At 39.2% G+C, this 25840-nt stretch overlaps 1 protein-coding gene across 2 annotated transcripts; it reads right to left on the minus strand.

The window, feature by feature from the left end:
- Window positions 1–3540: 3540 nt before the first annotated feature.
- LOC127795939 (adagio protein 1-like) lies at window positions 3541–23856 on the minus strand. 2 transcript variants are annotated; one of them, XM_052327920.1, is made up of 3 exons: window positions 23454–23856; window positions 23088–23355; window positions 3541–5758 (listed from the first exon to the last, which is right to left on the minus strand). In XM_052327920.1, exons 2-3 carry the CDS (start codon window positions 23315–23317, stop codon window positions 4150–4152), a joined length of 1839 nt encoding a protein of 612 aa, XP_052183880.1. In that variant the 5' UTR covers window positions 23318–23355; window positions 23454–23856; the 3' UTR covers window positions 3541–4149. The 2 variants fall into 2 exon arrangements, with proteins under 2 accessions (XP_052183880.1, XP_052183879.1); XM_052327919.1 differs by having other exon boundaries at window positions 23088–23856.
- Between the last annotated feature and the right edge of the window lie 1984 nt (window positions 23857–25840).

Below are 25840 nucleotides of genomic sequence, written 5' to 3' on the forward strand. Positions count from 1 at the left end.
ACGCGACCATTCAAGGAAACACAAATAAAATGAAGTTATGCAAATATACTTTCAAAGGGGGTAAGCAGGGTTCTGTTTGGATGTACAGAAAATTGCATAAACAAGAAAAAGTCAAAAAAAAAAAAAAAAACATTTTTGTTCCAATTCCTGAAGATGGAGGATAATTTTGGTCAAAAAGTAACTTTTGAAGCCAAACAAAGAGACGAAGAACAGGATTTCAGATCAAAGGTGTTACCTTTCTGAACCTTGACGACGGCGTCGCGGAAGAACCCCAACACAGAGCCATCGGACGGAGAGGGGCCAGCCGCCGCCTTGGGGAACTGCTGCGGCGGAGGCTGGACCATCGCCGGCGGCGGAGGCGTCACCGGCGACGAGACCTTTTGGGTGGGCGGTGAAGAGAAGGCTGGGGCTGTTTTGGGAGTGGTAGGGGTCGCCGGAGGAGTGACGAAGACGGTGTACGGCCCGATCTTCCCGATCGTAGGGGGCGGCGTTGAATCTTTGGTGCTGATCGGCATTTCTAACCCGCGAATTGCAGCAAATTAGCAACTAGAATACTCAATTGAGAGAGAAAGAGAGACAGAGAGAGGGAGAGGAGAGAGAGAGATGCGAGACGTCGACAGTAAGTAGAGTGTGAAGCAGCAGATGGGCTTTGGCTTCGGCTCTGTCTTATATTATTTCTTCTAACTATATATATATATATATATTTTTTTTCAATTACACCAACGATCGAGTAACTAAAGTGATAGACCTTATCATCAATAATATCATTTTCAAAATTCTCATTTAAGAATCGAACTCACGCTAAAAGTCTTCAGATAAACTTTCAACTTGCCCTTTTGCCACTCGACTATGCACTTAGAATTCCTTATTTTTTCTAAAGTCATGTCCTTTTTCTTAAAATTTTTACACATAAAAGACCTAAATTATTATATTTCTCACGTTCAAAATTTAAAATTCTCACCAAAACTTTTGTCATTCAGCACAAAAGACCAAAAAGGAAACTCTAAATATATATTATATTATAAATAGTAAGAATATTATTTTTGCAATAGTATTGAAAAAAAGGATGAATTGAATGAAATTTTGGTTAATAAATCAACACTAATTGGATCAAAATGTTTAACTAATAATAAATAGTCAATATATTAATAGCAATATCAATATTATAATATAAAATTAAAATTTAAAAACATGAGCATTTCTAACTTCCTAACTTAAAGGTATTTGTATTTTTCCTAGTCAAATCGCTATCCTAATTTTAATATGATAAATCTATTTAATGAAATTTGTGTTAAGCAAAATCATTACAAATCTAACATGATGACCTTCAAATCATGTCAATTTCAAGTTGAGTCGATTTGACACAAATTCTTTTAATCATAATTTATATTATTTTTAAGTTAAAATAAGTCAATAAAAACTTCACAAGTGTGTCAATTTCAAGTCAACTTGATTTTAACACAGTCTAATCATGTTGTTCTCAAATTAAACAAGTCCTTACCATTAGTTCTACTCAATATTTTGACAATAATTCATCATTCATATATGTATAATTTTTGAGTTAAACATGTCAACCAAAATCTTATGCAATTAGTTTTATGTTAATTTTTTATTATTGATACGAATTAAGGTTTCACATTTAATGATTTGTTGTCACGTTAATGTCGTGCAATATAATTGTTGTCTAATATGGACAACAGATCAATTTTGTTTACACCAAATTAAATATATTAATTAAGATAGATAATCGCAAGTTTGTATGATCCGACCCATAATAAGTTAAGTCTAATTCGATTAATTACTATATAACACAAGTAGTCAATTATATAAGATTGAGGAAAACTCACCATTTTTAAACCCGTGGTCCTATATGCATAGCTTGTGGTCTTAGCTCATTAAGCTCAGTTAGAGTTTTAATTTTATAAAAAAATATTAATAATTCAATTTTAAATTTAAATTGTCAATATTTAATTTAATAATATTAATACTTTAAAAATTATATAAACACAAATTTACAATAACAATCAATAAATCCCAAATGATTTATATTTCATACTAATTCTACACGTTATTACAAGAAATTTTATATTCCGTACACAAAAAATATATAATATTTTAAAAATGATAAATTATATATATATATCTTTGGAGTTCAAATTCAAAATATAAAATAATATTTATAAATTTTAAATATTTATAAAATTTAATAATACTTTATGAAAGAGTTAGATATTTCTTCTATTCTTTTTGCTGACACAACTGAATCACCCTCCACTTGAACCAGAAATCTCACCGGTAAAGTAAATCATCACATCTATGATCTAATCAATTTGAAAAGAAACAATAAATTTTTTTGAATGTGAAATTGTGAACTATTTATAGTTCTAATTTTCACTTTTTAACTTTTACGTTCTAAAATTTTATTTTACAAGTAGAATTTACATTTTTAAAATTATTTTTATATCTTAAATATTAATTAAATGAATATATTTTTAAAAACTATTTTTAAAGTAAGTCACCTTTATTGAGCTCGACTTGTTAAGGCTATGGACTTAGACTTAGCTCGAGAGCCTGACAGACCAACCTAACTCGATCCATTCTAGGTGAACTCGGTGGCTGAATTGGATTCAGTTTTGTGTTAAAAGAGATCAAATTCAGACTCGCCCATCTCCTTGAGGCCAATATCTAACTAGACTCCACCCATTTCACAATCACTACACCAAATCCAAAATCACCTAACTTTACCTGACTGAGACCCTAAATTTCTTTTGACCCGAAACAGTGGACTGAGCGGTGAATTTTCAAATTCACCCCTACATATTCTAATCTTGGTCAAAAGCATATCTTACCAGTTAGTTATGTCGCCGCCCACCCCTCGCCAGCCACCAGCGCACCAGAACCATCACCAACGCCCACAGGTACCACTCCAGCCACCGCCAGGGCACACCACCGACTGCTGCTGCTGCTGCAACTTCTCTACAGACTTTCTACCCAGCAGTAAGGGAGCAAACCCACAACCACTTTAACCCAGCACACAACAATCCAGCAGCGTTTCCCCAAGACCAGAATCACAAGTCACAATACTTCATTACCATTCACCAATCCATCTATAGCCATGACACTCAATTGGTTCCCACTCCATTTGCAGATATAAAGAGCACAAAAGAAAGTACACGAAATTTACGACTCAAACAACAGTTCAAAACTATATTGAGACGGAAAAAAGAAAAAAAGTAATACAACATAATTCCTAATCCCATTCTAGGCATCAAACTTCAGCAACGTCAATTTTCTTCATTACCCAGCCAAGCAACAAAACAAATAAAACTTGTCAAGCTTCCTCCAGAATGGACATCAGCAAAGGGCTATTACAATAGCAACATCCAAAATTTTACGGCAAAATAAAGATTGTACCAAAGTGGGAAACAAGCACATAACAAGAGAGAAACTCATATATATATATATATATAGAGAGAGAGAGAGAGAGAGAGAGAGAGGTGGCTAGAAAGAACAGTTTCATCCCCAGCCAAACAACCACACTGAGCAGGAAAACAAGATTTTGACCAAATGGTTGGACATGGTAAGTAGCTACTTCAGTACATGTAAAAGATGCAATAAATTCATAACTTGTTATGTACACATAGGAACCAGAATTTTTTTTTTTTCACCATTCTTCTCTATTTTTTTTTTCTTTTTTTCTTTGTTTTCTTTTTCTGGAGAAAGGGGAGGGAGCATTTAATATAGTAGGGTTCAACCCATAGAACCTAAACATATCACATGGCTTACTAGCAATACTGAAACTAAACCTACATATACCATTACCTACCCATATGTTGGAGTGTTACTATGACCTAGAAATGGGGGAATGATCAGATGTGTTTCCTAGGGCAGGTCAACGGAAACCCCACAAAATCAAACCCCAATGAAAATCACTCGGAAATGTTTAACATATTGCAAGCCAGAGGTACCTCATACAAGAACATGCACTCGAGGCAGTCACTCATACAAGAGAACCATCAACAGACATGTTTTGTCATGCATCTTCAAATAATGGAAATTCTCCACAAATTGACTAACCAAGACAGTTCTACTAACTGAGGCATCCGTGTCATTCCTTGCAAAAGAGCTAGTTATTCCATCTCTCCCATGTCAGATTGCAGAACTCGCCAAAGATAGCTCATGGAGTTCACCTAGCATCCACTCCTCTCCAGTTTGACCGCCAAGGACTATGGCCCTTGTCCCTCCAACGACACATGTACTGTGTCCCCAAGCAAATCTTGGAGGTCGCCCAGGTACATTTAGAATTCTCCAAGTAGGCTTCTCCTCCGTTGGATCTAAGATATAAAGCTGCGAGGCCGAGTGAAGACCAGCCACGGATCCACCAAATACCAGTATTCTGCCACCAGGAAGACTCACAGCCACATGATCAAGCCTGGGAGGAGGAGCTATGCCACCTGGATTTCCAGCACCAGGCATTGCACTCCCTGTTACACATCTCCAACAAGGTTCCTCCTCACTAAGATCCATCGTGAAGACATCACTCGAACGGAAGCGGAGAGGACCACTCTTAGCAAGCCCCCCAAACATCAAAATTTTCCTACCACCATAAACAGATAATGTGTGACCTAAGCGAGAAGGTGGGGTCCATGCCACTGGTATCTCTCTCCAGATCGGCTTCTCCATTGAGAGATCAAGCAGAAAAGTGTCACTAAGCAGCACACCAGAATCTGCGCAACCACCTGAGACAATCAATTTAGTCCCGTCAAGCGTACAAGAGCTGTGCCATGATCGTGGAAGTGGAGGGGCCAAACTGGAGATTTCACGCCAAGTTGGTTGCTTGGCATCCAAATCCAACAGAAAGACATCATTAAGTAAACCTTCCCTTCCACAACCTCCAAATAAAACCAAATGAGATCCATTCACACAAGAAAGTGTGTGACCCCAACGGCCAGGCGGTGGAGAGCTTACTTTGACATGTTGCCACTCTGGGTTGCTAGAGTTTAAGTCCAATACAAACGTGTCATTCATTGGTTGCATGTTGACCCCCTCCCCACCAAAAAGAACCACCCGATTCCCAACAGCACAAGCACTAAAGTTGCAACGAGAGGGTTCAACAGCACCTCCAACGGTTACCTTCCTCCATGCTGCTGCTTCAAGTGTAGTGAGTTCTCTTGCCAGTCGACCCCACCCAAGCCTCTTTGCTCCAGGCACCGTTTCTAAAACACGAGTTGTTTCAGTACCCCAAGCATTTTGACAGACCATTCTCCAAAGATCCTCATTCTTTGTCAACTCATAGAGTCTCCTGCTTACAGAGGCCACAGATGCAATGTCTCTTGGAGTCAACCGTGAAAGAATCTTGAGAGACAGGACCTCATCACTCAATTGCAGTATTCCACAAGTCCCACGAGCAATACAGAAGTTCACATCCACCATTGGCCTGTATGAGGAAAGACTGGAATGGAACCGGTCAGATGTTCTCGCAGACTCCTTCACTGTAGATCCAGGAAGTGGACCCAGATCAAGATTTGCTTCAGAGAAGAACTGGATACCAATAAAATGAGTAATTGTTTCATCATCCCCGTATATAGGTGTCACTCGCAGCCTATTCATCAATGGAGTTCCATCTTTCCTAAAATTTAACAAAGTGCCCTGGAATTCAACACCTTCATCAAGGCATCTTCTTATCTCTGAAACTATAGTAGAATCTACTAGTTGATGTCTTCTTTTTGCAAATGGACCTCTGCATTGCAAGAAACGACTGCCACAAAATCTCAGAATCAGAAGTAGCAGACTTTGAGCAAACAACGTCCAATGATAAACAATGTTACAGAAATAACAGCACATAATAAGATGCAACACAAGCAGTACATTCACTTGATGCATTAAGAGTAGAGCTAAAAATGACAAAGCATAATATATAAATGATTTGAAATACCATTCCCACCAGGCATAAAAAAAACCACACTCAAGATTCACATACATGCTAATTTTTTCCATCACATAGCCAAGGGAGTAAACAAAATTATGTTTTGTAGCCTGCAATAATCATTGAGGCAAGCATATGTTAATAACAAGAACATTAATATTTTTGCCGACAGCAAGGTGCCAACTTGGGGAGCGGGAGCCAAGGGGTGAGAAATTCATTTTCCTAATAACAAAGATAAATCAATAAACAGAAATAATCACACAAAAGCCCAGATGAATTACTTATGCATATCATAAGCTTCACCAAAAAGTCTCACACTTCAGCTTATGCATAATAAAACCTTCAAAATAGAGACTTGTTTGCCTTGCATGGCCATTACCTAGCATCAGGTGTAAAACTTCTAAATTAAATGAAAAGTTCAAAATGCACGCACAAGGGGTGTGTGTGCCTGTATATGTGTTACATTTTAGGATTAGAACTGCATATGTTAACAATAAAGCAATACAAGAAGTGACACATGTAATGTAAAATCCTACGACAGTTATTTAGATGTGGTTCATATAAATAAAAATAAGTTCCATTGATGGTGACCGAAAATTATTAGCTCAAGCAAAGCATTTGATGCAGTTTGACCCAACTCTAAGCTAGTAGATAGTGGAAAAGTTTGTTTGAGAAGTATGGCACATTTCAACTAGAGGCATGCTTCCAATTTATTAGAACAATACCATAAAAAAGCCCTTCCAAAATTAATGCATGTTATGTAATTAATTTCAAGGGCGTCCCCTGTGCACGAGGTTTCCCGCTTTGCAAAGGAACACAGCATTACCTTTGAACAACAAAGAGGTTGTTTCCATAACTCAAAACACAACACATTCCAGTCACAAAGGAACAACCTTACCATTGCTACCAAGGGTCCCTGTCTCCATAATTAATTTCAAGAAATTAAAAAATTCTAGCATCCAACAAATGCCACCAAATCTTCCCCCTTTTTTCTCCTTTAAACAAATTGAATTCACCGTGGACTTTGTAAATTGTAACAATAGCTATGGGGAACAATAAAAATAACAGATCCATATGCATACAAGTGTAATCCAGGTATACATAACGTGTTAACAGGAGATGTTACTTTTTTTATATGGCCAAAATAGGTTAGCAACACCTCAATTATTGGTAAAAGGGGTTTCTGCTCAAGTGGGAACATACTAGAAATTAAAATATATGGATTGGTGACCAACACATGGGGATTTTTCCGGGCTCCTTTCTCATTTCATGGCTCACTATTCATCAAATTCCAAGCTCACCAAGTTTCAAAAGTCTGTAATCCACAAAATTGTTGTGAAATCAGGAGCACTGGAATTCACTCGTTCTTTGCCAATTTCAGTCACACACATGGTTTAATCCCAAAACAGAAAACACAACAATAACAGAATTAAAAATAAGAGAAGAGACATGCAAACCACACGATAACACAGCAATATATTCGGGTTCAGATCATCGAAGATGATCCTACGAGCCTCTTGATCCCGAGAGCAATCCACTAGAATCTTGAATGAAACCAGTACAAGTATCCCTCACACACGAGTACAAACACAATGAGATTACAAAGGCTATCTGAAATCTAGTCTTTCCTCTCAATTCACAGCACTCGTAAATGTAGAATGATCGATGCCAAGCGATTGCCCTATGCCTTATATTTATAGACACTTGGGTGGACAATACAAGGATTTCAATAGACTAGTCAATTGCCTAATATACCCCTCATACATTAAGTTACTGTTTGACACAAAACTAACTAAACTGCCGCTTGAATATCAATCTGACTCCACTGATTCCTTCTAGGCCAGACTCAATGCAAACACACAACAATTGTCATTCTGCAGCACATTGACATAGATTTTGAGTTGGGCCCTGAGAGATTATTAGTAGGGTTTGATTTGGAACAAGAAAAAAGGTCCTTTCAATACCTCCCCCTGGGGCGGGGAGAGAGTGTATGAATATGTGTGTGTGAAGGAAAGATAGTTGGTTAACGCTTTGAATTGAAGGCCAGCAGCACTGAGGTTGTAGGACATCAACATCTGAGGATTACGCAACTTGCAGCTTTTTTTTTTTTTTTTGGGGGGGGGGGGGTACAATGCTAATCTCTATCAAACATACAGTAAGACTGAATTTCCATTATGATCTCTCCCTACAAGTAATAAAGAATCGACAATGATGCACACCTTTTTTTCTATCCGCTTTTAAAAGGCCTGAGAGATCAGTTACAGCAACCAAACCCACATAAATTCATCTAAAGCAAAAGTGCAAAACAATCCCACAGTTGAAGAAGAACTTTCCCCTTTTCCTTCTAAATCATCATAAAGAGGCATAACTACCATTTTGGACTTAAAACAACCAGGATTTTCTCTAATAAAAAAAATAAACTAAAAAAAAGGCCACAAAAGAAAGGTCCGCATCAATAAATCAAGGGATTGGTACTGTGAATCCTCTCTCTTCCTATTTGTTTAGCATGGCTGCGCAAGCATTAGTCAACCTATTATAGAAAAGAGTCTAGCCTAGACAAGGCGGTTCAGGTGGGGAACAAGATTAGTTTAATCACCAAGATATTTTGACCTGCTCTTTACAAATAATACCATCATGTTTTTGCACGTTTGGGAGAGTGATTAGAGGTTTCTCAGAAGTAAGCTTTCATTTTAAGGTTGTGTCAGATATAAAGAATCAATTTGGTAAAAGGAACGGTAGTTAATAGCATTAGTTTAGCTAAGACGCTGGATTGCAAAAAATGGGTTCCAAACCAACTAGGCATCTAGGGCTTTGGATAGGTTCCTGTTTTAACTCCAAGGTTGTTTGGTATGGTCAGAGTGTGATAGAAAGTGTAAGGAGCCTAGGTTTAACCTAGGGTTTTGAGTGGAAATCGAGAGAAGTCGAGAGAGAGAGAGAGAGAGGGGGGGGGGGGGGGAATTCAAGCAGAATAGAGAGAAATCAGAGAGAGAACTGAGAGAGAGAAAAGACAGAGAGAATATAGGGAGAGAATTGTAGAGAGAGAAGACTTGAATTTAGATTATCATTCAACAATGACTATTCTCAAACTGATCTAAGCCTATTTATATGTTTTTCTATTCTTTCAGTTACAATACAACTGAAAGGTACAAATTGCTACAGTGGCAAAGTACAACCACAAAAAAAAAAACATCTAATATACAACTACTATTATATCCTTGAGGTTGGGATAGAAAGGTGCAAAACTATACTAACCTATTGGAAAATATAGTAAAATGGGGGAGGATAACACTTAATAAGAACACAATTTATATATCCCCCACACACTTATGTTCAATTCTAGGCCTATGTTGCAAAGATGTTGGAGAAATTACAGAGTTTTTTCGTAGGGTAGGTGATAAATTCAAGTATCATCTAGTTACTTGGAATAAAACTTCCATACCTATGTTGAGTAGTGGCCTAGGGAATAAGAAACAAAGGGCTTTCACTGGAGCTCTCTTTAAGATCACACTGTCACATTCCTAAGGGCAGGATAGCCCACAAAATTTTGTAACCTGCTATGAGTTGTACCTAGGCAGTTATTAGCTAGCAACTCCTGGTGTACACATTCTAGAAGATCAACAACCAAATGGTTATATATATGTACTATGGCCTTGGCAACCAGGCATGAATGAAAAAGAATCTGATTTCTCTCTCCAAATTCTATTACTCCCCCCCCAAAATTCCCTTAGGATTCTCTCATCAAAATCCTAAAATACCCCTTGCCAGCTCTAAGACGCTGCCAACTGGTATTAGAGCAAGGCGGTCTTTGGCCTGAGACAGAATTCTGGGCAAGCAAATTGGACACCACCCCGATTAGAAATATTGACCAATCAAGTCAGGTAGGATGTCGACCAATGAAGGAGGGTAGAACCGAAGGCGGTGAATCAAGTAGTCCGGGCGAACAAATTGAACACTGTTGAGTTATATGGTATAGTCTAGGGTTAATCCTATGATAGAGCTCATGACCCATTGTATTTGTATATATATATATGTGTATAGTCTATGGATTTAACAAAGTGGTTTTAATACATATTAAAAGCTAGGTTTATTTCCTAAGCTTCACAAACACCAACTAATCAAGTTGGGTAGGATTCCAACCAACGAAAGGGGAGACAAGGTGAGCAACTAAGAGGAGGATGGCAGAAGGCACATGGATGAAACAGTTGGAATCGAGGTTGGATGCCTTGGAATTGGGCCTCCGATAAAACCATGAGCAAGTAGACGAGAGGCTAGATACGGTCAAAGCAGGAATCCGACACACCAAGAAGAAGTCAGCCACATCCGAGCAGATGTGTCAATGATGGAGAGGAACCTCTAGGAAGAATTCTCGGGGTTGAGCCAACAGTTGAGTGTTGCCCTCGCCATGTTTTCTTGACAGCCTAACACAAGCCTGTTGGTGGATTTCCCTCCACTAACCACGACAACACCCATCTTCACCGAACTGAGGGGTCGGCCAGAAGTGGATGAACGAACGGAGTATGCTGCTAAAGGGTCTCTTTAGGAATCCTTGGCAAACCAGAATAATCCTCCTAACGTTGAGACTCAAAATTCCGATGTTTGAAGGGGATAAACCCTGATGGTGGATAGATGATGTGAATGTTTTTTTTACCATTACTGAATAGCAGAAGGGAACAAGGTAAACATGGCAGCTGCCTATCTAAATGATGTGGCAGATTCATGGTTTCAAGGATGGAGCAAACAAAGAACAAAATGGAGATGGCTTGAATTTGTAGAGGAATTCTATGCTCGTTTTGGGGAACAAAACCTAACTGATATTGTGGAAGAATTTAACAAGCTGAAGCAGGAAGGAACAATGGAAGAGTATCTAGTAAGGTTTGAGGAGCTTAAGTAAAAAATAAGGCAAGCTCACCCGATGTTGGATGAGCATTATTTCGTGTCTAGCTTCATCAGTGGATTGAGTAATGAGCTAAGGTAGATGGTCAAAATGTTACAACCTAATTCAGTAAGACAAGCAACTGAGAGGCCTGTTTGCATGAATTATCATTGGAAGTGTTTGCTAAGAAGCACAAGATAACGTCGAAGGGATACAAGGAAAGTAATTGGTCGGGCAGTGCAGGGGGGAATTTCAAGGGCAACAACTTACCAATCACAAAGGGGACCTATGCACCTTGAGCTCTCCCTCGACCATGCTCCTTTGAAGCCTCTCACAATGGAGCAAAAGCGCCAAATGGGGCAGTGCTTTAGATGCAGGGAGTAATATGCACCCAAACATCAATGTTGAAAATAGCTAATGCAGATGGAAAGGGAAATAAGGAGAGAAAGAAGGAGATGAAACCAGGGAGCAAGAAAAGGCGAGAGATGGAGCTGACAAAGAGGAAGGGGGGCAAACATCCTTACACACCCTAGAAGGTTGCCCATCGAAGAAAATAATCAAAATCAGGGGGATGGTGGGGAAGAAGGGAGCATAGTTCTGAAATGCGATAGGTGCATCGAAACGCAAAGGGTCCTGGAGTCTAAGGCACAAGGCGCATCTTTTAGAAAAAAAACTCAAAATCTTGTAAAATCATAAACAACTATCAAATTATCGATAATAACACATGCATATCATTCATGATTCATCATCTCCAAATTCTAAACTAACATCATCAAAGTTAATTCATTCATCATGCAAATTTTAAACTAGAAACATCATCAAAATTCAAACTCAAAGTCAAACAAGTACCAATCATTATGCAAAGTTCTAAACAAACACATAATACTACAAGTCCATAATCAATAAAGAAGTTGTTGAAGTATGTCTTGATTTCTAGAATGAAGCTCGTTATTTGACCCGGCTCGGATAATTTGGGACAAGACTCGAATGTGAATTTTTCAGGGGAGCTGTGGTGGTAGCAGAGGGGTCCTGAAGCCCACCACTGTTCTCGTGGGGGGGGTGTAAGGGGGCAAAGCCCCCCCGTGATATGGAGCAGCCCTAAGCGAAGTTGAACTCGATTGTGATTGAGTTTGTTTAATTCTAATTCTAATCAAATAAAACAAGTAAAAAACTCACGAGAGTAAGCTAAAACCGAGAATGGCAGTTGGTTTCAGTGGGCAGTAGGCTACTTGACAGCTGGTTTCATGAGGCGCGCCCCACAGAAAATGCCTAGCCTCGGCCCAGTCAAGGCGCCAAACTGGCGCCTTGCACCTAGGCGCGCCTTTAACATCTATGGGAGTGATAGTCTTCATTGATAATGGAAGCACACATAGCTTCCTAGATGAGGACACGACCAAAGAGTTGCGATGCCCCTTGCAGGCCACCCTACCACTAGCCGTTACAATTGCAAACGGTATCAAAATGATAAGTAAATACAGGTGCAGAAACTTCACAAGGAGGATATAGGGGCATGAGTTCACCACTGATTTAAGAATTCTGCATTTGGGAGGCTGCCATATCATGTTAGGCATTGATTGGATGAGGAAGGTGAGCCCATTGATATTTGATTTTAATACATTGGAAGTGATTTTTGAAAGGAAAGGAAAGAGATTAGCGTTAACAGAGTGTTTAAAGAAAGGGGAGTGTAAAGTGATATATGGTAGCAACTTAAAAAAACTGTTTGAGCATGGGGGAGCTGCCATAGCTCAATTGCACTCCTTGTATGCAATCTAGTTGGAGAAGGAACAAGGGAGTACCAAGGGAGAGGCAACACCTGATCATTCTTGGTTTAGCTTGGATGCTACGGTGACCCCTTCAAGCGAGGTACAATCTTACGGCTCTTTACACTCATTATTGGCTAAATTTGAGGATTTATTTGTTGAGCCATCTACCTTACCCCCAAACCAATTCTTAGAACACACCATACATTTACGACCCAACACCAAACCCGTTAATGTCAAATCCTACTAGTATTCTCCCTTCCAAATAGCAGAGATTGAAAGGTTGGTGGAAGACATGTTGTCCAAATCAATAATCCAACCAAGCTAGAGCCCATTAGCCTACCCTGTTCTTCTTGTAAAAAAGAAGGATGGATCATGGAGATTTTGTGTCTATTATCACCAACTAAAACTCCTATACCATCAAGAACAAATTTCCCATCCCTATCATAGAGGACCTCCTTGATGAATTATTCGAGGCCATCATATTTTCGAAGCTGGATTTAAGGTCTAGATACCACCAAATTAGGATGACCCCAAAGATATTCCTAAAACCACATTCTAGACCCACCAAGACCTATATGAGTTCTTGGTTATGCCTTTTGGCCTAACTAATGCACCTGCCACTTTTCAAACCCTGATGAATCACATCTTTGGCCCTCACCTCAAAAAATTCATTCTTGTCTTTTTTGGTGACATACTCATATACAACCCTAATTTTGATCAACACTTGAGCCACCTACGAACCACCTTTCAAATTCTTAGATCTAACCAATTGTTTGTGAAGAGGTCTAGGTGTACTTTTGCAAAAAAAAAAAAAGGTTGGAGTATTTGGGTCACATAATCACGGGGAATGGAGTCAGCATCGATCCAAGAAAAATTACAGCCATGGTGGAATGGCTGACACCATGGATGGCGAAGGAATTGAGGGGATTCCTTGGATTGACGGGGTACTATAGAAAATTCATCAAGAATTATGGAATTATTAACAAACCACTCACTGAGTTGTTGAAGAAGAATGGGTTTGAATGGAATTCCAAGGTAGAGACAACATTTTGCTTCCTTAAGGAGGCCATGACACAGGCTCCAATCCTAGCTCTACCTGACTTTTCTAAACCCTTTACATTGGAGATAGACGCTTGTGAGTCAAGGGTGGGCGTAGTTCTAATGCAAGAGGGAAACCCATAGCCTTTCTACCCAAGCCTCAGCCCCAAAACACATGGGGATGAGCATTACGACAAAGAATTAATTGCAATACTCATGGCAGTGGAGATATTGGCCCCATTTGTTGCAGCTTAATTAAAGAAATTATAGCTTATAGCTTCTTAGATTATAGCTTCTAAAACTTAGAATAAGTTGTGAACCTGTTTGCTGCAGCTTCTTAGAAGTTGTAGTTAAGTAGTTGTGGTGTTTGATACCATAAGCTGTAAAATAACTTATTTTTGTATAATTGTCCATAATACCCTTAGTAGTTATAGAATGATAATTTAAAAATTAATTAGTGTATATGTATAAGTTTCAAGTGTTATAAAAAAATTAATTAAAGTATAGAGAGAGGAAGATGATGAGAGAGAGGAAGAGATTTGAAAATGAAAATGGCGGTGGAAAAGAAAAATCCATGATTGCGTAGACAAAAGAGTAATTCTTTGCTAAAAATAAGGGCAAAATTGTCATAAAAATGTAATTATTTAAGCAGAAGTTGTAAAAGCTGGGGTACCCCAGCTTTGAAAAAGTCAGCTTCTACCCCTTCTAAAAACTAGTAGAAGCTATAAGTTAGAATTCTATAAGTTAAAACAAACACTACATCCCAACTTTTTTGAAACTAGAAGCTAAAAGTTGCAACTTTTAAGCTGCAACAAACAGGGCCATTATCTGGAAAGGAGTCCATTCGTGATAAAAACGGACCATAACAGTCTCAAGTTCTTAATGCAGCAACATTTGCACACTCATTTACAGAAAAAAAGAGTAACCAAGCTATTGGGATTGTATTATATGATACAATATAGAAAAGAAAAGGAGAATATAGTGGTTGATGCACTGTTAAGAAGGGAGGAGGAAGGGGAATGTCGGGTAGTTTGAGCCTTGGTATTGGATTGGGTGAAGGAAGTGTCCGACAGCTATGAACAAACCCCTTGGGCAAGGGACCTTATGACCCAATTGGCTGCTCAACCAACTGATCATAAATGATACAACTTAAAAACTGGATTGCGAATATACAAAGGGAGGCTAGTTATAGGAGATGATGCTCAACTCAAAAGGAGGATTTTACAATCCTTACATGACTCTCCCATCAGAGGACATTTAGGTATGAGTGTCACTTACAACAAAGTCAAACAGCTCTTTCACCAGCCAGGATTGAAGAAGGATGTGATTGAGTTTGTGCTAGAGTGTTCCACTTGCCAGCATTGTAAACATGAGCAAGTTCCTTAACTAGGCTTGCTCCAAACTCTAGACGTACCGGAGCAGACATGGCAGCAAATTTCCATGGATTTTTTTGTTTTTTTTGTGTAAATAATTTCCATGAATTTTGTGGAGGGTTTGTTTAGATCCAAAGGGAAGGGTACTATACTAGTGGTAGTGGACAAATCGACAAAATTCAGCCATTTTTTAAGTATAGCTCACCCACTTATAGCTCCCGAAGTGGCTAAATTGCTATTGGATATAATGGTGAAGATACATGGATTGCCTCTATCAATTATATCGAATAGGGATAAAGTGTTTACCAGCAACTTTTGGAAGGAATTGTTCAAACAGCTAGGGGTGGGGTTGCATATATCAACAGCCTACCATCCGGAAATGGATGGATAGACCAAGAAATTCAACCGAACCCTGGAATCGTACCTCCGGTGCCTATACTGCTCTAAACCGAAGAGTTGGAACAGGTAGCTGGCCCTGGCCTAGTGGTGGTATAATTCTAATTACCACTGATCCTTAAAAATATCTCCGCTCGAAGCCCTCTTTGGGTACAAACCCCCTTTGATACCAACAGTCATGCAATATTCTAAGGTGGAGTTGGCTGCTGTCACGACCCTAGGGATATGTTTGTAATTGGGAAAAATTCATGATGTATAAGCTGTTAGGGGGACTAACTAAAAGGGGTTAAGAGGTTAGGCGGGAAGACGGAATAAATAACTTATACAACAACTAGAATGGTTGTTAGGTAGGTTAGGTGATTGATAACAGATGATGATGTAGCTAGAGGCTCCATAATAGAGACCTTCGGCAAGGTGGAAGGGCATCAAATGAATAATACTGATCATCTCTCTCTCTCTCTCGTTCTTACATTATGTAATTACCAAAATTGCCAGCCCTAATTCAATAGCTTGACAAAGTGGTATTAGAGTCGGTGTCCTTGGCAGCCGGCAAGGTGGGTCAATCAGTTCGGGTCACTAGAGCGTACCAAGGAAACGATTAAAGTGAAGGAATAGATGAGGACAGTTGGTCAATCTATTCTTGGTGCGAACATCATGGGTGTCAATAGAAGACAATTCCAACGAGCTTGGGTCGGAATTGAATGTGAAATTGGAACGGAATTTCCACAGGCATGGACTGAACTCAAGCCAAGACAGTGCGAGCGAACCCAGGGCAGTCGTAATTGGAAGTGGGATTCACAAAGCTAAAATTAGGGTTCAAATCTTGAAGGCAAAACAGGAACAGGTTCAAGAAGACAAACGCGAAGCAAGTGTAGGTTCAAGAAGCAATCTCGATTGGAGCTAGGAACGGCTGCTCCGACGCAGACCGGGAAGAACGGTCAATTGCGGGAGACAACGCGATTAGGGTTAAGGCAGAATGGCAGAAGGTACAAGATTAAGGCAATTGGAGATTAGATTGGAGGCAATGGAATTCGAGATGTCCAATACCCAAGAAACGATGCTGCAAACAAGGGAGGACTTGGCGGAATGGAGGGAAACCATGCGTGGGGCATTGGAACAACAACAAGAAGCCATTGAGTGATGCCAAAAGACGATGGAGCAGCAAGGGTAGAGGATCGAAAACATGCTTAGCATGTTATCCTCTTTGCCCCAATTCCGTCTGTCACCAGATTTTCCACCAAAGTAGGCCTCTGAACCCATCTTGGCCCAGCAAGGCAACCAATTAAGAACGCAAGGGGTTTTTGCAGAGGAGGATTAGCCTACCGTTCAAAAAACCTAGGTTAGGCATTCGTAACCCTTGACTCATGTTCTATGCCAAGATTGGAGATTTCGATGTCTGAAGGGAAGAAACCAAGGTGGTGGACAAAGAGGTGCAAGAGATTTTTTCAATTCTATAGAATTTCCGAAGAACAGAAGATTACTTTGGTTGCGGCCTATTTGAATGATGTAGTAGACTTTTGGTATCAAGGGTAGGTTCAAGATGAAGGAATGCAAGGAAGTTGGACAAATTTTGCTGAAGGGTTATGTGAGAATTTCGGGGAGAAAAATATGGCGGACGTAGTAGAGGAATTCAGCAAATTGAAGCAAGAAGGGACTGTAGTGGAGTACCAACCTCGGTTTGAGGAATTAAGGTCCATGGTGTGCATTGTGCAGCCGGGACTCACTCAACAATACTTGGTGTCCAACTTCATTAGCAGATTGAGGGAAGAATTACGGCCCATGGTAACAATGATGACGCCCACATCAGTGAGGCAAGTGACAGAAAAGGCTAGACTACAAGAGTTGACACTAGAAGCCATTTTTAAGAAACATAATGTTCCCTGCGAGTTGAGTTTATTGGCTGGGTAGTACAAGGGTGGTAACTCTAGGCTTTTGCTTACAGGGCCTAATCAAGAGGCAACCAATGCGCATTCCTATAATAATGGCACTAACGGTAATATGATAAGAGCAGAGGAGACAACTAGAACTATTCTTTAGGTGTGGAGACAAATATAGCCATCAATGTAAGAGGCAGTTGATGAATATGGAGGGTTATGATGGGGGAAAAGGAAGAGGAAGAAGAAGAAGCGAATGTCTCCCCTGAGGAAACAAGTGAGTGCAAGGTGATCATTAGGAAGGAATCACAGCTGCATTCTATACAAACTGAAGTGTCTGAAGGAAAGGCTGAGGCAGCAACGGAACAACCAGAGGCTATGAATGCTACTACATGTCACGGTCTTGGGGTTTAGCCTAGGACTAGAATGGAAATCGGAAGAATCCAATACAGTTAAGGTCAAGAACAGAATGTATAGAGTGGAAATTGAAGAAGAATGAGAGGAGAAATGAGAGAGAATTGAGGGAGAATGGCAGAAGAATGACTGAATGAGAGAGAAATCTTGGGAGAGAATTGAGAATTCAATTATCAAAATCAGCATAAGCATTCCTCTGTTTACAACGGCCTTTTATAGGCATTATCAGCTTCTAGCTAATTGCATAACAACACCCATGTACTTCTAATCACTAACTAAAATATCTCCTAACAAACTAATATATAAGCCCATTACAATATTACCCCTTTATTATATCTTCCATTATATTTTTTTTTTTTTTCTTCCACAGCTTAGATGGAGAAATTTTGAAGACATCCTTCACTACCAATGGAATGATCCCATGTGACTTTTGCTCTCCATGCATGGTATGAGTCTCCCCGCTACTAGTAACACCATAGGCAAACACTCTTATCATTAATTCCTTGCATGGCATCACTTACAACTTGCAAGGCTACGACATCAATTCCAGTCTTCAATCCTCCCTTCAACAAGGGTGACAGAAATTCTAATCGGCCAGCTGTAGCAACAACAAACAAAGCAGCAACAGCTTTGTTCTTCCAGGCCAAACTCTCGACAGCAACATGGTGACACCATTTAGGATCAGCGAGACTTCCTCCTGCTAGTGCTGTCTTTACCTTATCATTAGCTAAGGAATCCTCAACATTATCCCAAACCATAAGCAATGGAACCTTATAATTAGGAACTCCACCACCCATTCCCTTTCTTATAGAATTTTGATCTTGGACACCCTCCAATCCTTCAGTCCCTGCACTAGTCAATAGAGGTAATGAATTGGCCTTGGCTTCCTTGGTCATTTCATCAAATGCTACCCCATTTTCCTCTAGCAACTTTTCAATAAGTGCATCTTGCGGTCTTATTTTTTCTTCAAACTTCTCAAGTATTGCTGCATACTTCATCTCCAATTCCAGCAATTCCTTGTGGCCTTTTGTCATTCCTATCATCTGATTGAGTGCATCAATCATCTCTTGTTTTTTATTCTTGTAATTATCATCTGAAACATCCTCATCGAGAACTAATTTTCCCAACGAATCTGATTGTTTCTTCGTACCTGTCGTACATGTTGTCCTAGCCACCGGATTGTTACAGCTTCCCTTTAGATAATGTTTTTCGCTGCTAATATCATTTTTGATATTGCAGTCATCCTTCTTGTCATTGCTGCTCAAATCAAAATACTTTTTTTGCTGCCCACAATCTAAAGTAAGCAGTGAATCGACCTGCCACAATCTTGACTTCTCCTCCGGCTGCTCCACTCCAAGGAATTCCTCTTTGTTAAAACTCCCACAATAATCATCGAAATATTCTACCGAGAAGTTGTAATGATACTTCTTAGTCAATATCATCGCAAACTCTTGTACCTTCTCATAGGACATACGACCAAACTCCTCGCACGTTTCATGAATCCCACTTCTTGTTTCCTTGTCCCCTTGATCGGTCTCCTTCTCAAAATTCTTTCCCCATGTTTGATGCTTCTGGTCAATTGAAAATGCAGCATTCTTCTGCTACCATTGAGGATCTAATTATCTGACGTGGGCAATGCTTCCCAAAACCTCCCGAGTAGGACATCCCACTAAAATTGCAGCACTGTTCCGTTGCAATTGAGACTACTCTCTTGCTTGAAAATTAACCACATTAGCCGGCAATAGCCTAAACAGATTAGAATTCACCTGACTAGCTTGCCGACGAAGTCTGCCTCCCGAACTCCAATCCTCAGTGCTATGGCAGTCGTCTATCACCCCAGGCATCGGATTCACTCTCCAAAAATCAAACCTGATTCCGGTACGGGATAAATTGCACGTTACAACAACTTTGGTTGGCCTTCAAGAGTTGCCTAGGGCTATCAATTCTCTTGTCACGCCTGCTGCAATAATTCCTTATACTTACTAGAATCATCGTCGGACTCGCCTTACCCAACCACTCAATTGCACCCCAAATTGTTAAAACTCAAATGCATTCCTTCCACCGGTCAAAGTTCCGCCAGATCACCGAAATTCAGTACTAGAATGGCCTGGACTGCTCACCTGCCTTGTTGGACCGTGTTGTAACCAAAGGAATTTCCCGTAATTAAAACCTGATGGATGTAGTAATTTTATGAATTGGTTTATAAATCCGTCAAATCTGCTTCAAGCCTCCCCACTACAAGTAGGAGTCACCAAAATTCACAACTGAAAGTCACGAATCCTTTTCGTTCCGCAACCATTACCTTCCCTGATATACAATTAATTGTTGATCAAGAGTCTAGGACTGACAACAATCCAAGCTAATTGCTGAAATTCACTGCAACGGACCACCACGGATTAGCTATCGCTCAAGATTGCTCCACTTTGGATTAGCGAACGTGGATGATCTATCCTTGAATTCCGCCACCAAGATAGTCCGAATTTGCCGGAATTCACGTGTATTCCTTCCACTCCCCAGAATTTCGCCCGATTGACAGCATTTCTCCAATGGAATTGCCTGTTGCAATCGTTTCGAGCACTCGATCACAGCAAATCCAAGATCGCCCAAATTCTCTGTGCGACTGTTGTGATTCAATGACTGCCCCCACCTGCTTCCACTTCGTGTGGAGCTTACCGAAATTCGTGGCCGAACATCCACCTCTTGCTTCGCCACCCAAGTCCATATTCAATTATGGCTTGCAATTGATCGCTACCTAGTACCTACCCATATTCAACGCCAACCAAGATTCCCAGTGGAGTATTCACCCAATCACCGACTACTTCAAGCGTATATAGTCGGAAATTGTTGCTTCTTCCCAACCCTACTACTAAGGATTGTCGGAATCCCTGCCGCTTCCAACAACTCCTAATACGGAATCAGTTCTGAGATCCAATGGTCGTCTTCGATTTCAAAACTTGGATAGGAGTTTCCAGAATTCCTAAACTACAATCACTCACCCAATCACCGTCCAAGGAGTGTCGGAATTCACTTGAATTCAGTGCCTCTAATTTGCAACTAAATTGCTGATCAGAATCAACTAACACGATGGATCAACCACTTTCAGACTTGCACGCAATCGCTCCAAATGCAAGGTCGTTCGGTCTACGTCCACTTCACGCCTTGGTCGATGGTCACAACTTCCTAAATCTTAACCGAGAATTAATTCTCGATCAAGATACCATCCAAGCGCGCTAGAATACTTGAACTCGTCTATTCTGTTTAATCACTGAAATTGATTTCAGCAACCTTCAAAATGAATAAGAACCACAGCCAAGAACCGTTGGCTCTGATACCAATTTGTCATGGTCCTAGGGTTTAGCCTAGGACTATAATGGAATTCGAAAGGATCCGACAAAGTTAAGGTCAAGAACAAAATGTATAAAGGGAAAATTGAAGAAGAATAGGGGGAGAAATTAGAGAGAATTGAGGAAGAATGGCAGAAGAATGAGAGAGAGAGAGAGAGATTGGGGAGAAATCTTGGGAAAGAATTGAGAATTCAATTATCCAAATCAGCATAAGCATTCCTCTGTTTACAACGGCCTTTTATAGGCATTATCAGCTTCTAGCTAATTGCATAACAACACCCATGTGCTTCTAACTACTAACTAAAATATCTCCTAACAAACTAATATAAACCTATTACAATATTACCCCTTTATTATATCCCTATCACAACATTACTCTTCTAATCCTCCTAGGGACATGACACTACACTACTACTACTCAAAGGGGAAAAGCAAAACAGTAAGAAGGAGAAAAGGAGGCAACAAGTATTGAAGGCAGGGATTGGTTGACCCATAGTCGTCGTTGTCAATTCTTAGGGACAAGAATTGTTTGAAGGGAGGGGATTGTCACGAGACTCACGACCCTACAAGTATGTTTGTAATTGGGGAAAATTCATGATGCATAAGTTGTTGGCTAACTAAAAGGAATTAGGAGGTTAGGCAGGAAAAGGGAATAACTAACTTGTACAACAACTAACATGGTTGTTAGGTTAGTTAGGTGATTGATAACAGATAATGATGTAGCTAAAGGCTCTATAATAGAGACCTTCGGCAAGGTGGAAGGGCATCAAATGAATAATACCAATCATCTCTGTCTCTCTCGTTCTTACATTTTGTAATTACCAAAATTGTTAACCCTAATTCATGGGCTTGACAGCTACAGATCAATATTTATAGCAGAGACAAAGAGAATTGGTTGTGGCTCAAAACAGGATGAAGCAACTTGTAGACAAGAAAAGTAGTGAGAGAAGCTTTGAGGTGGGCGACATGGTTTACTTGAAGGTTAAGAGGTTCCAGCAGCAGCTATTGGCTGGACATCCTCACACCAAGCTAAGCCTGAAATACTGCGAGCCTTTCCCAATGGTAGCCAAGGTAGGGAAGGTAGCCTACAAATTGCAACTACCCAAAGGAGTAGGGATCCATCCCGTCTTCCATGTCTCCTTACTAAAGTAGTCAGTGGGGCCTCTGAACCACATAAGTTCAGACCTCCCTCCCTTGGAAGTAAACTTAGAAGAGAGGGAGGAACCCTTTGCAATGTTAAACAAGAGGGTGATCTATCAAAATTCCATTCCAATTACACAGGTGCTGGTGCAGTGGACCCACTATCATCTGGATCACACAAATTGGGAGTACCTACCTAACATCCTCAAGTGATTTCCCCGAGTTGCTAAGCTACTGTAATTTCTTGAGGACAAGAAATATTTTCAAGGGGAGGGGTATTGTCACATTCTTAAGGGTAGGATAGTCCACAAAATTTTGTAAGCTGCTAGGAGTTGTACCTAGGCAGTTATTAGCTAGCATCTCCTGGTGTACATTCCAAAAGATCAGCAGCCAAACGGTCATATATATGTACTGTGGCCTTAGCCACCGGGCATGAATGAAAAAGAATCTGATTTCTCTCTCCAAATTCTCTCCCCCTCTCTCTCTCTCTCCCCTGTTCTTCCCCCAATTCCCTCAGGATTCTCTCATCAGAATCCTAAAATACCCCTTGTCAGCTCTGAGACGCTGACACACACTTTATATCATCTAATTATTTGGCCTTGTCTAGGTGTTTTGTAGCTACACTTGCTGGAAGTACTGCAGAGCAAGTATCTTAGGTTTTGGGATGCTATAGTTGAAGGTCTAAAACGTGGGGAAAGGGATCAGAATTTATCAGAATTCAATTAAATAGAGTTTGGAAAAAAAAAAAAAAATTGGTGTTTCCTGAAGCAAAAAGAGACATGGACCCAATCCCCAACGAACAGGAAAAACCCCAAATCAGAAACGGCAATCCCTTAACCATTTACAATAAGCTACCAGAGTCATAAACAATCCTACGAAAATGAGAAATTAAGCAACTGTTTCATAAATTAAATCAGCCCACAGCATATGCAACAAAAGAACTTACCAATTACGGCCAAGAACCTCCTCAGCTCGATAACCGGTGACCATCTCAAACACAGAATTGACATATATAATCGGATGGTCAGGCTCCAAAGCGTCCGTAACAACGAACCCACATGGCGAAGGCTGTAGCAAACTGTCGGCGGGAAACGGCAAGGGACCGGCACCATCCTTCAAGAGGAAGCCCTCCTCCTCCTCGTCGCCGCTCAAATCAGAATTGCTGTCCCACTCCATGAGCTTATCACGACAGGACGTTCCCTTCAACCCATGACCTCAAATTCAAGGCAAAGGAACACAAAGTCAAGACTTCGCCCAGTCGCCAAAAAGAAAAACACAAGAAAGCACCACTCCGCAGAAAATCAACACAAACCTCAGCCAATTACAGACGGAAAAAGGCGGGATTGGGATTAAGGTTAGGGTTTTTCCTAGGGTTTCTGCTTCGGCTGACGAAGTTGGTGAAATTAAGCAAGGTAGATGGAGCGATCTAGTCTGTATACGAAGAAGAAAAGGAAGGGGCCAGAGTTTTACAGAGAGATCTGGGGGGTTTTAAGGGGGCTCGGCTCATCAGCAACCACGGCACCACCTCGAAACGAATTAAGATCTTTGTGAGGCATTTGGATTCGGATTCAGGAGTGAAGAAGGTTTGGTTTGGCGTGGTCTGGTCTGCTTTGCGGTTGTGGGCAAAACACCTTGCTTGATGCTACTAGCTAGCGGCCCTCTCCTCCACCGGATAACGCTTGTGGACCCGTCGAACGCTGCCGTTCATACAATCCTCTTTACAGTTTTCATATTATTATTACTATTACTATTGCGGCCTTTTCTATTTATCAAACCCTCGTCGGTCCGAACCGTTTCAGTTCGCCGGAGGTCAAATGATACGGTCCGCAATTACCAGTTTTATGTAAATTTTTAAGGATAATAATTATACAGCTTAACACTGATTATTTGTCCCAATTTTTTTATTTTTGGATAATGATTCTTTTAAAATAATAAAAAGGTTATCATAATAATTATCATTTATTTTTAAAAAACATAAATTTAGTATTTAACATTTACATTCACATTAACATAAGTGTTCCTGTTGTACAAGGCTATTGGGCTTGTGAGAATTAAGGAAGAATCGTATGTATTTGTAAATTTGTATTATATTGTTTGTTATAATTTAAAAATTAATAAATTATAAAAAGTAAACATTTTGATGATGGGAGATTTTATTTCCAAGAAATAAATATGAAATTACCTTTCACCCAAAAAAGATCCGAGCCCAAGGCTCAAGTTTAATTTAAAAACTCGTTCGACCCATGAATATCAGGCTTGGACCCAGCCCATGAATATCAGTCAGGTTTGGACTCAAAATAGATCCAAGTCAGAGTAATAATAAAGCTAATCTGGAATGGTGAGCCCATATCCATGTCCATACCCATATTTTATCGCCACTCGACCGAGGTCACTTCACCCATGGGAACAAGATTCAATCATCCACGTGCCATAATTACAACTCTTATTAATCTAGCCCATGATGCATGGATGAATGGATATCGTAAACCAAAAAAAAAAAAAATTGTTAAAGTAAAAATTATATAATTTAATAGTTACAATAAATAAAAATCATAATAAAAAAGTAAAAAATAAATAAAATAACTATGTTACAATCATGAAAATACAACAAAAAGATTATAAATTTTGAAAGATTTTCTTATATGCATTCAAGAGTAGACAAACAATTAAAAGCACATAACTCTATTCCGAAACCATGTAAAAATAAACATAAATTAACATGTAATACAATAAGCAATGCGTAAAAAATAAAAAAATTACACAATAATAGGAAAAAAAAATAAACGATAACCAACCGCTTTATTTTGAAATATGCATTCAAGGGTAGATTTTTTTGAGGGGGGATTTTTACGTGTATTTGTCTCATATGTGCATATCACATGAACTCTCAAGGCCTAATTTTTCTTAGTTGCATTCACACCACTCACTTGATAGAATAGTGGTGCTATGTTACACCAGAAGACCAAACTGGGTAAAAAAATACGGTTAAAATTTACTAAATAAAAATAAAGAAGAAGAGAAAATTTGAGAAGAATAATCGAGAAAGGAGAAGAGAAGAAATGGAATGGTTGAACGGAAATGGAGAGGAAGAAGAGAGGGAGATATTTATTTTATTTTATTAATTTCTCTTCGTTCAAATTCTTCTATTTCTCTCAATTTATCAAATCATATGCCACTATTAAGTTTCTCTTTTTTCCCACACTTTACCACACAATTTGAATCTTACTCACTTAACATAATTTTCAAAACAAAAATTTAATTTGCATTTAATTTCTCCAAGTCCAACATATAACACATATTCAGTGTAGACTAATGGGAAAAAGGAGAATTAAATAAATGACAATAATCAATTAAGTTGAAAAATAAAATTATGACATTTAAAATTATAAAAAATAAATTTAAATTAATTAAATTGTATGTAAAATAAAGATAATTTAAATAATCAATTAATTATATAAAATAATAATAATCAAATTTTCAAAATTGATTATCCATACATGACTTTACATATTTCTCCTAACAATTAATTATAACATTTAAGACATGTCAAATTTTTAAGGAAGTAAAAAAAAATTAAAAAAAAAATTATAACATTTAAGTTATATATAAAATTATAAGAAAATTAATTTAAATTAATTAAACTATATATAAAATAAAGATAATTTAAATAATCAATTAATTATATAAATGATAATAATC

This window comes from Diospyros lotus, chromosome 2 (genome assembly GCF_014633365.1).
Source record: "Diospyros lotus cultivar Yz01 chromosome 2, ASM1463336v1, whole genome shotgun sequence".
Lineage (NCBI taxonomy): Eukaryota > Viridiplantae > Streptophyta > Magnoliopsida > Ericales > Ebenaceae > Diospyros > Diospyros lotus.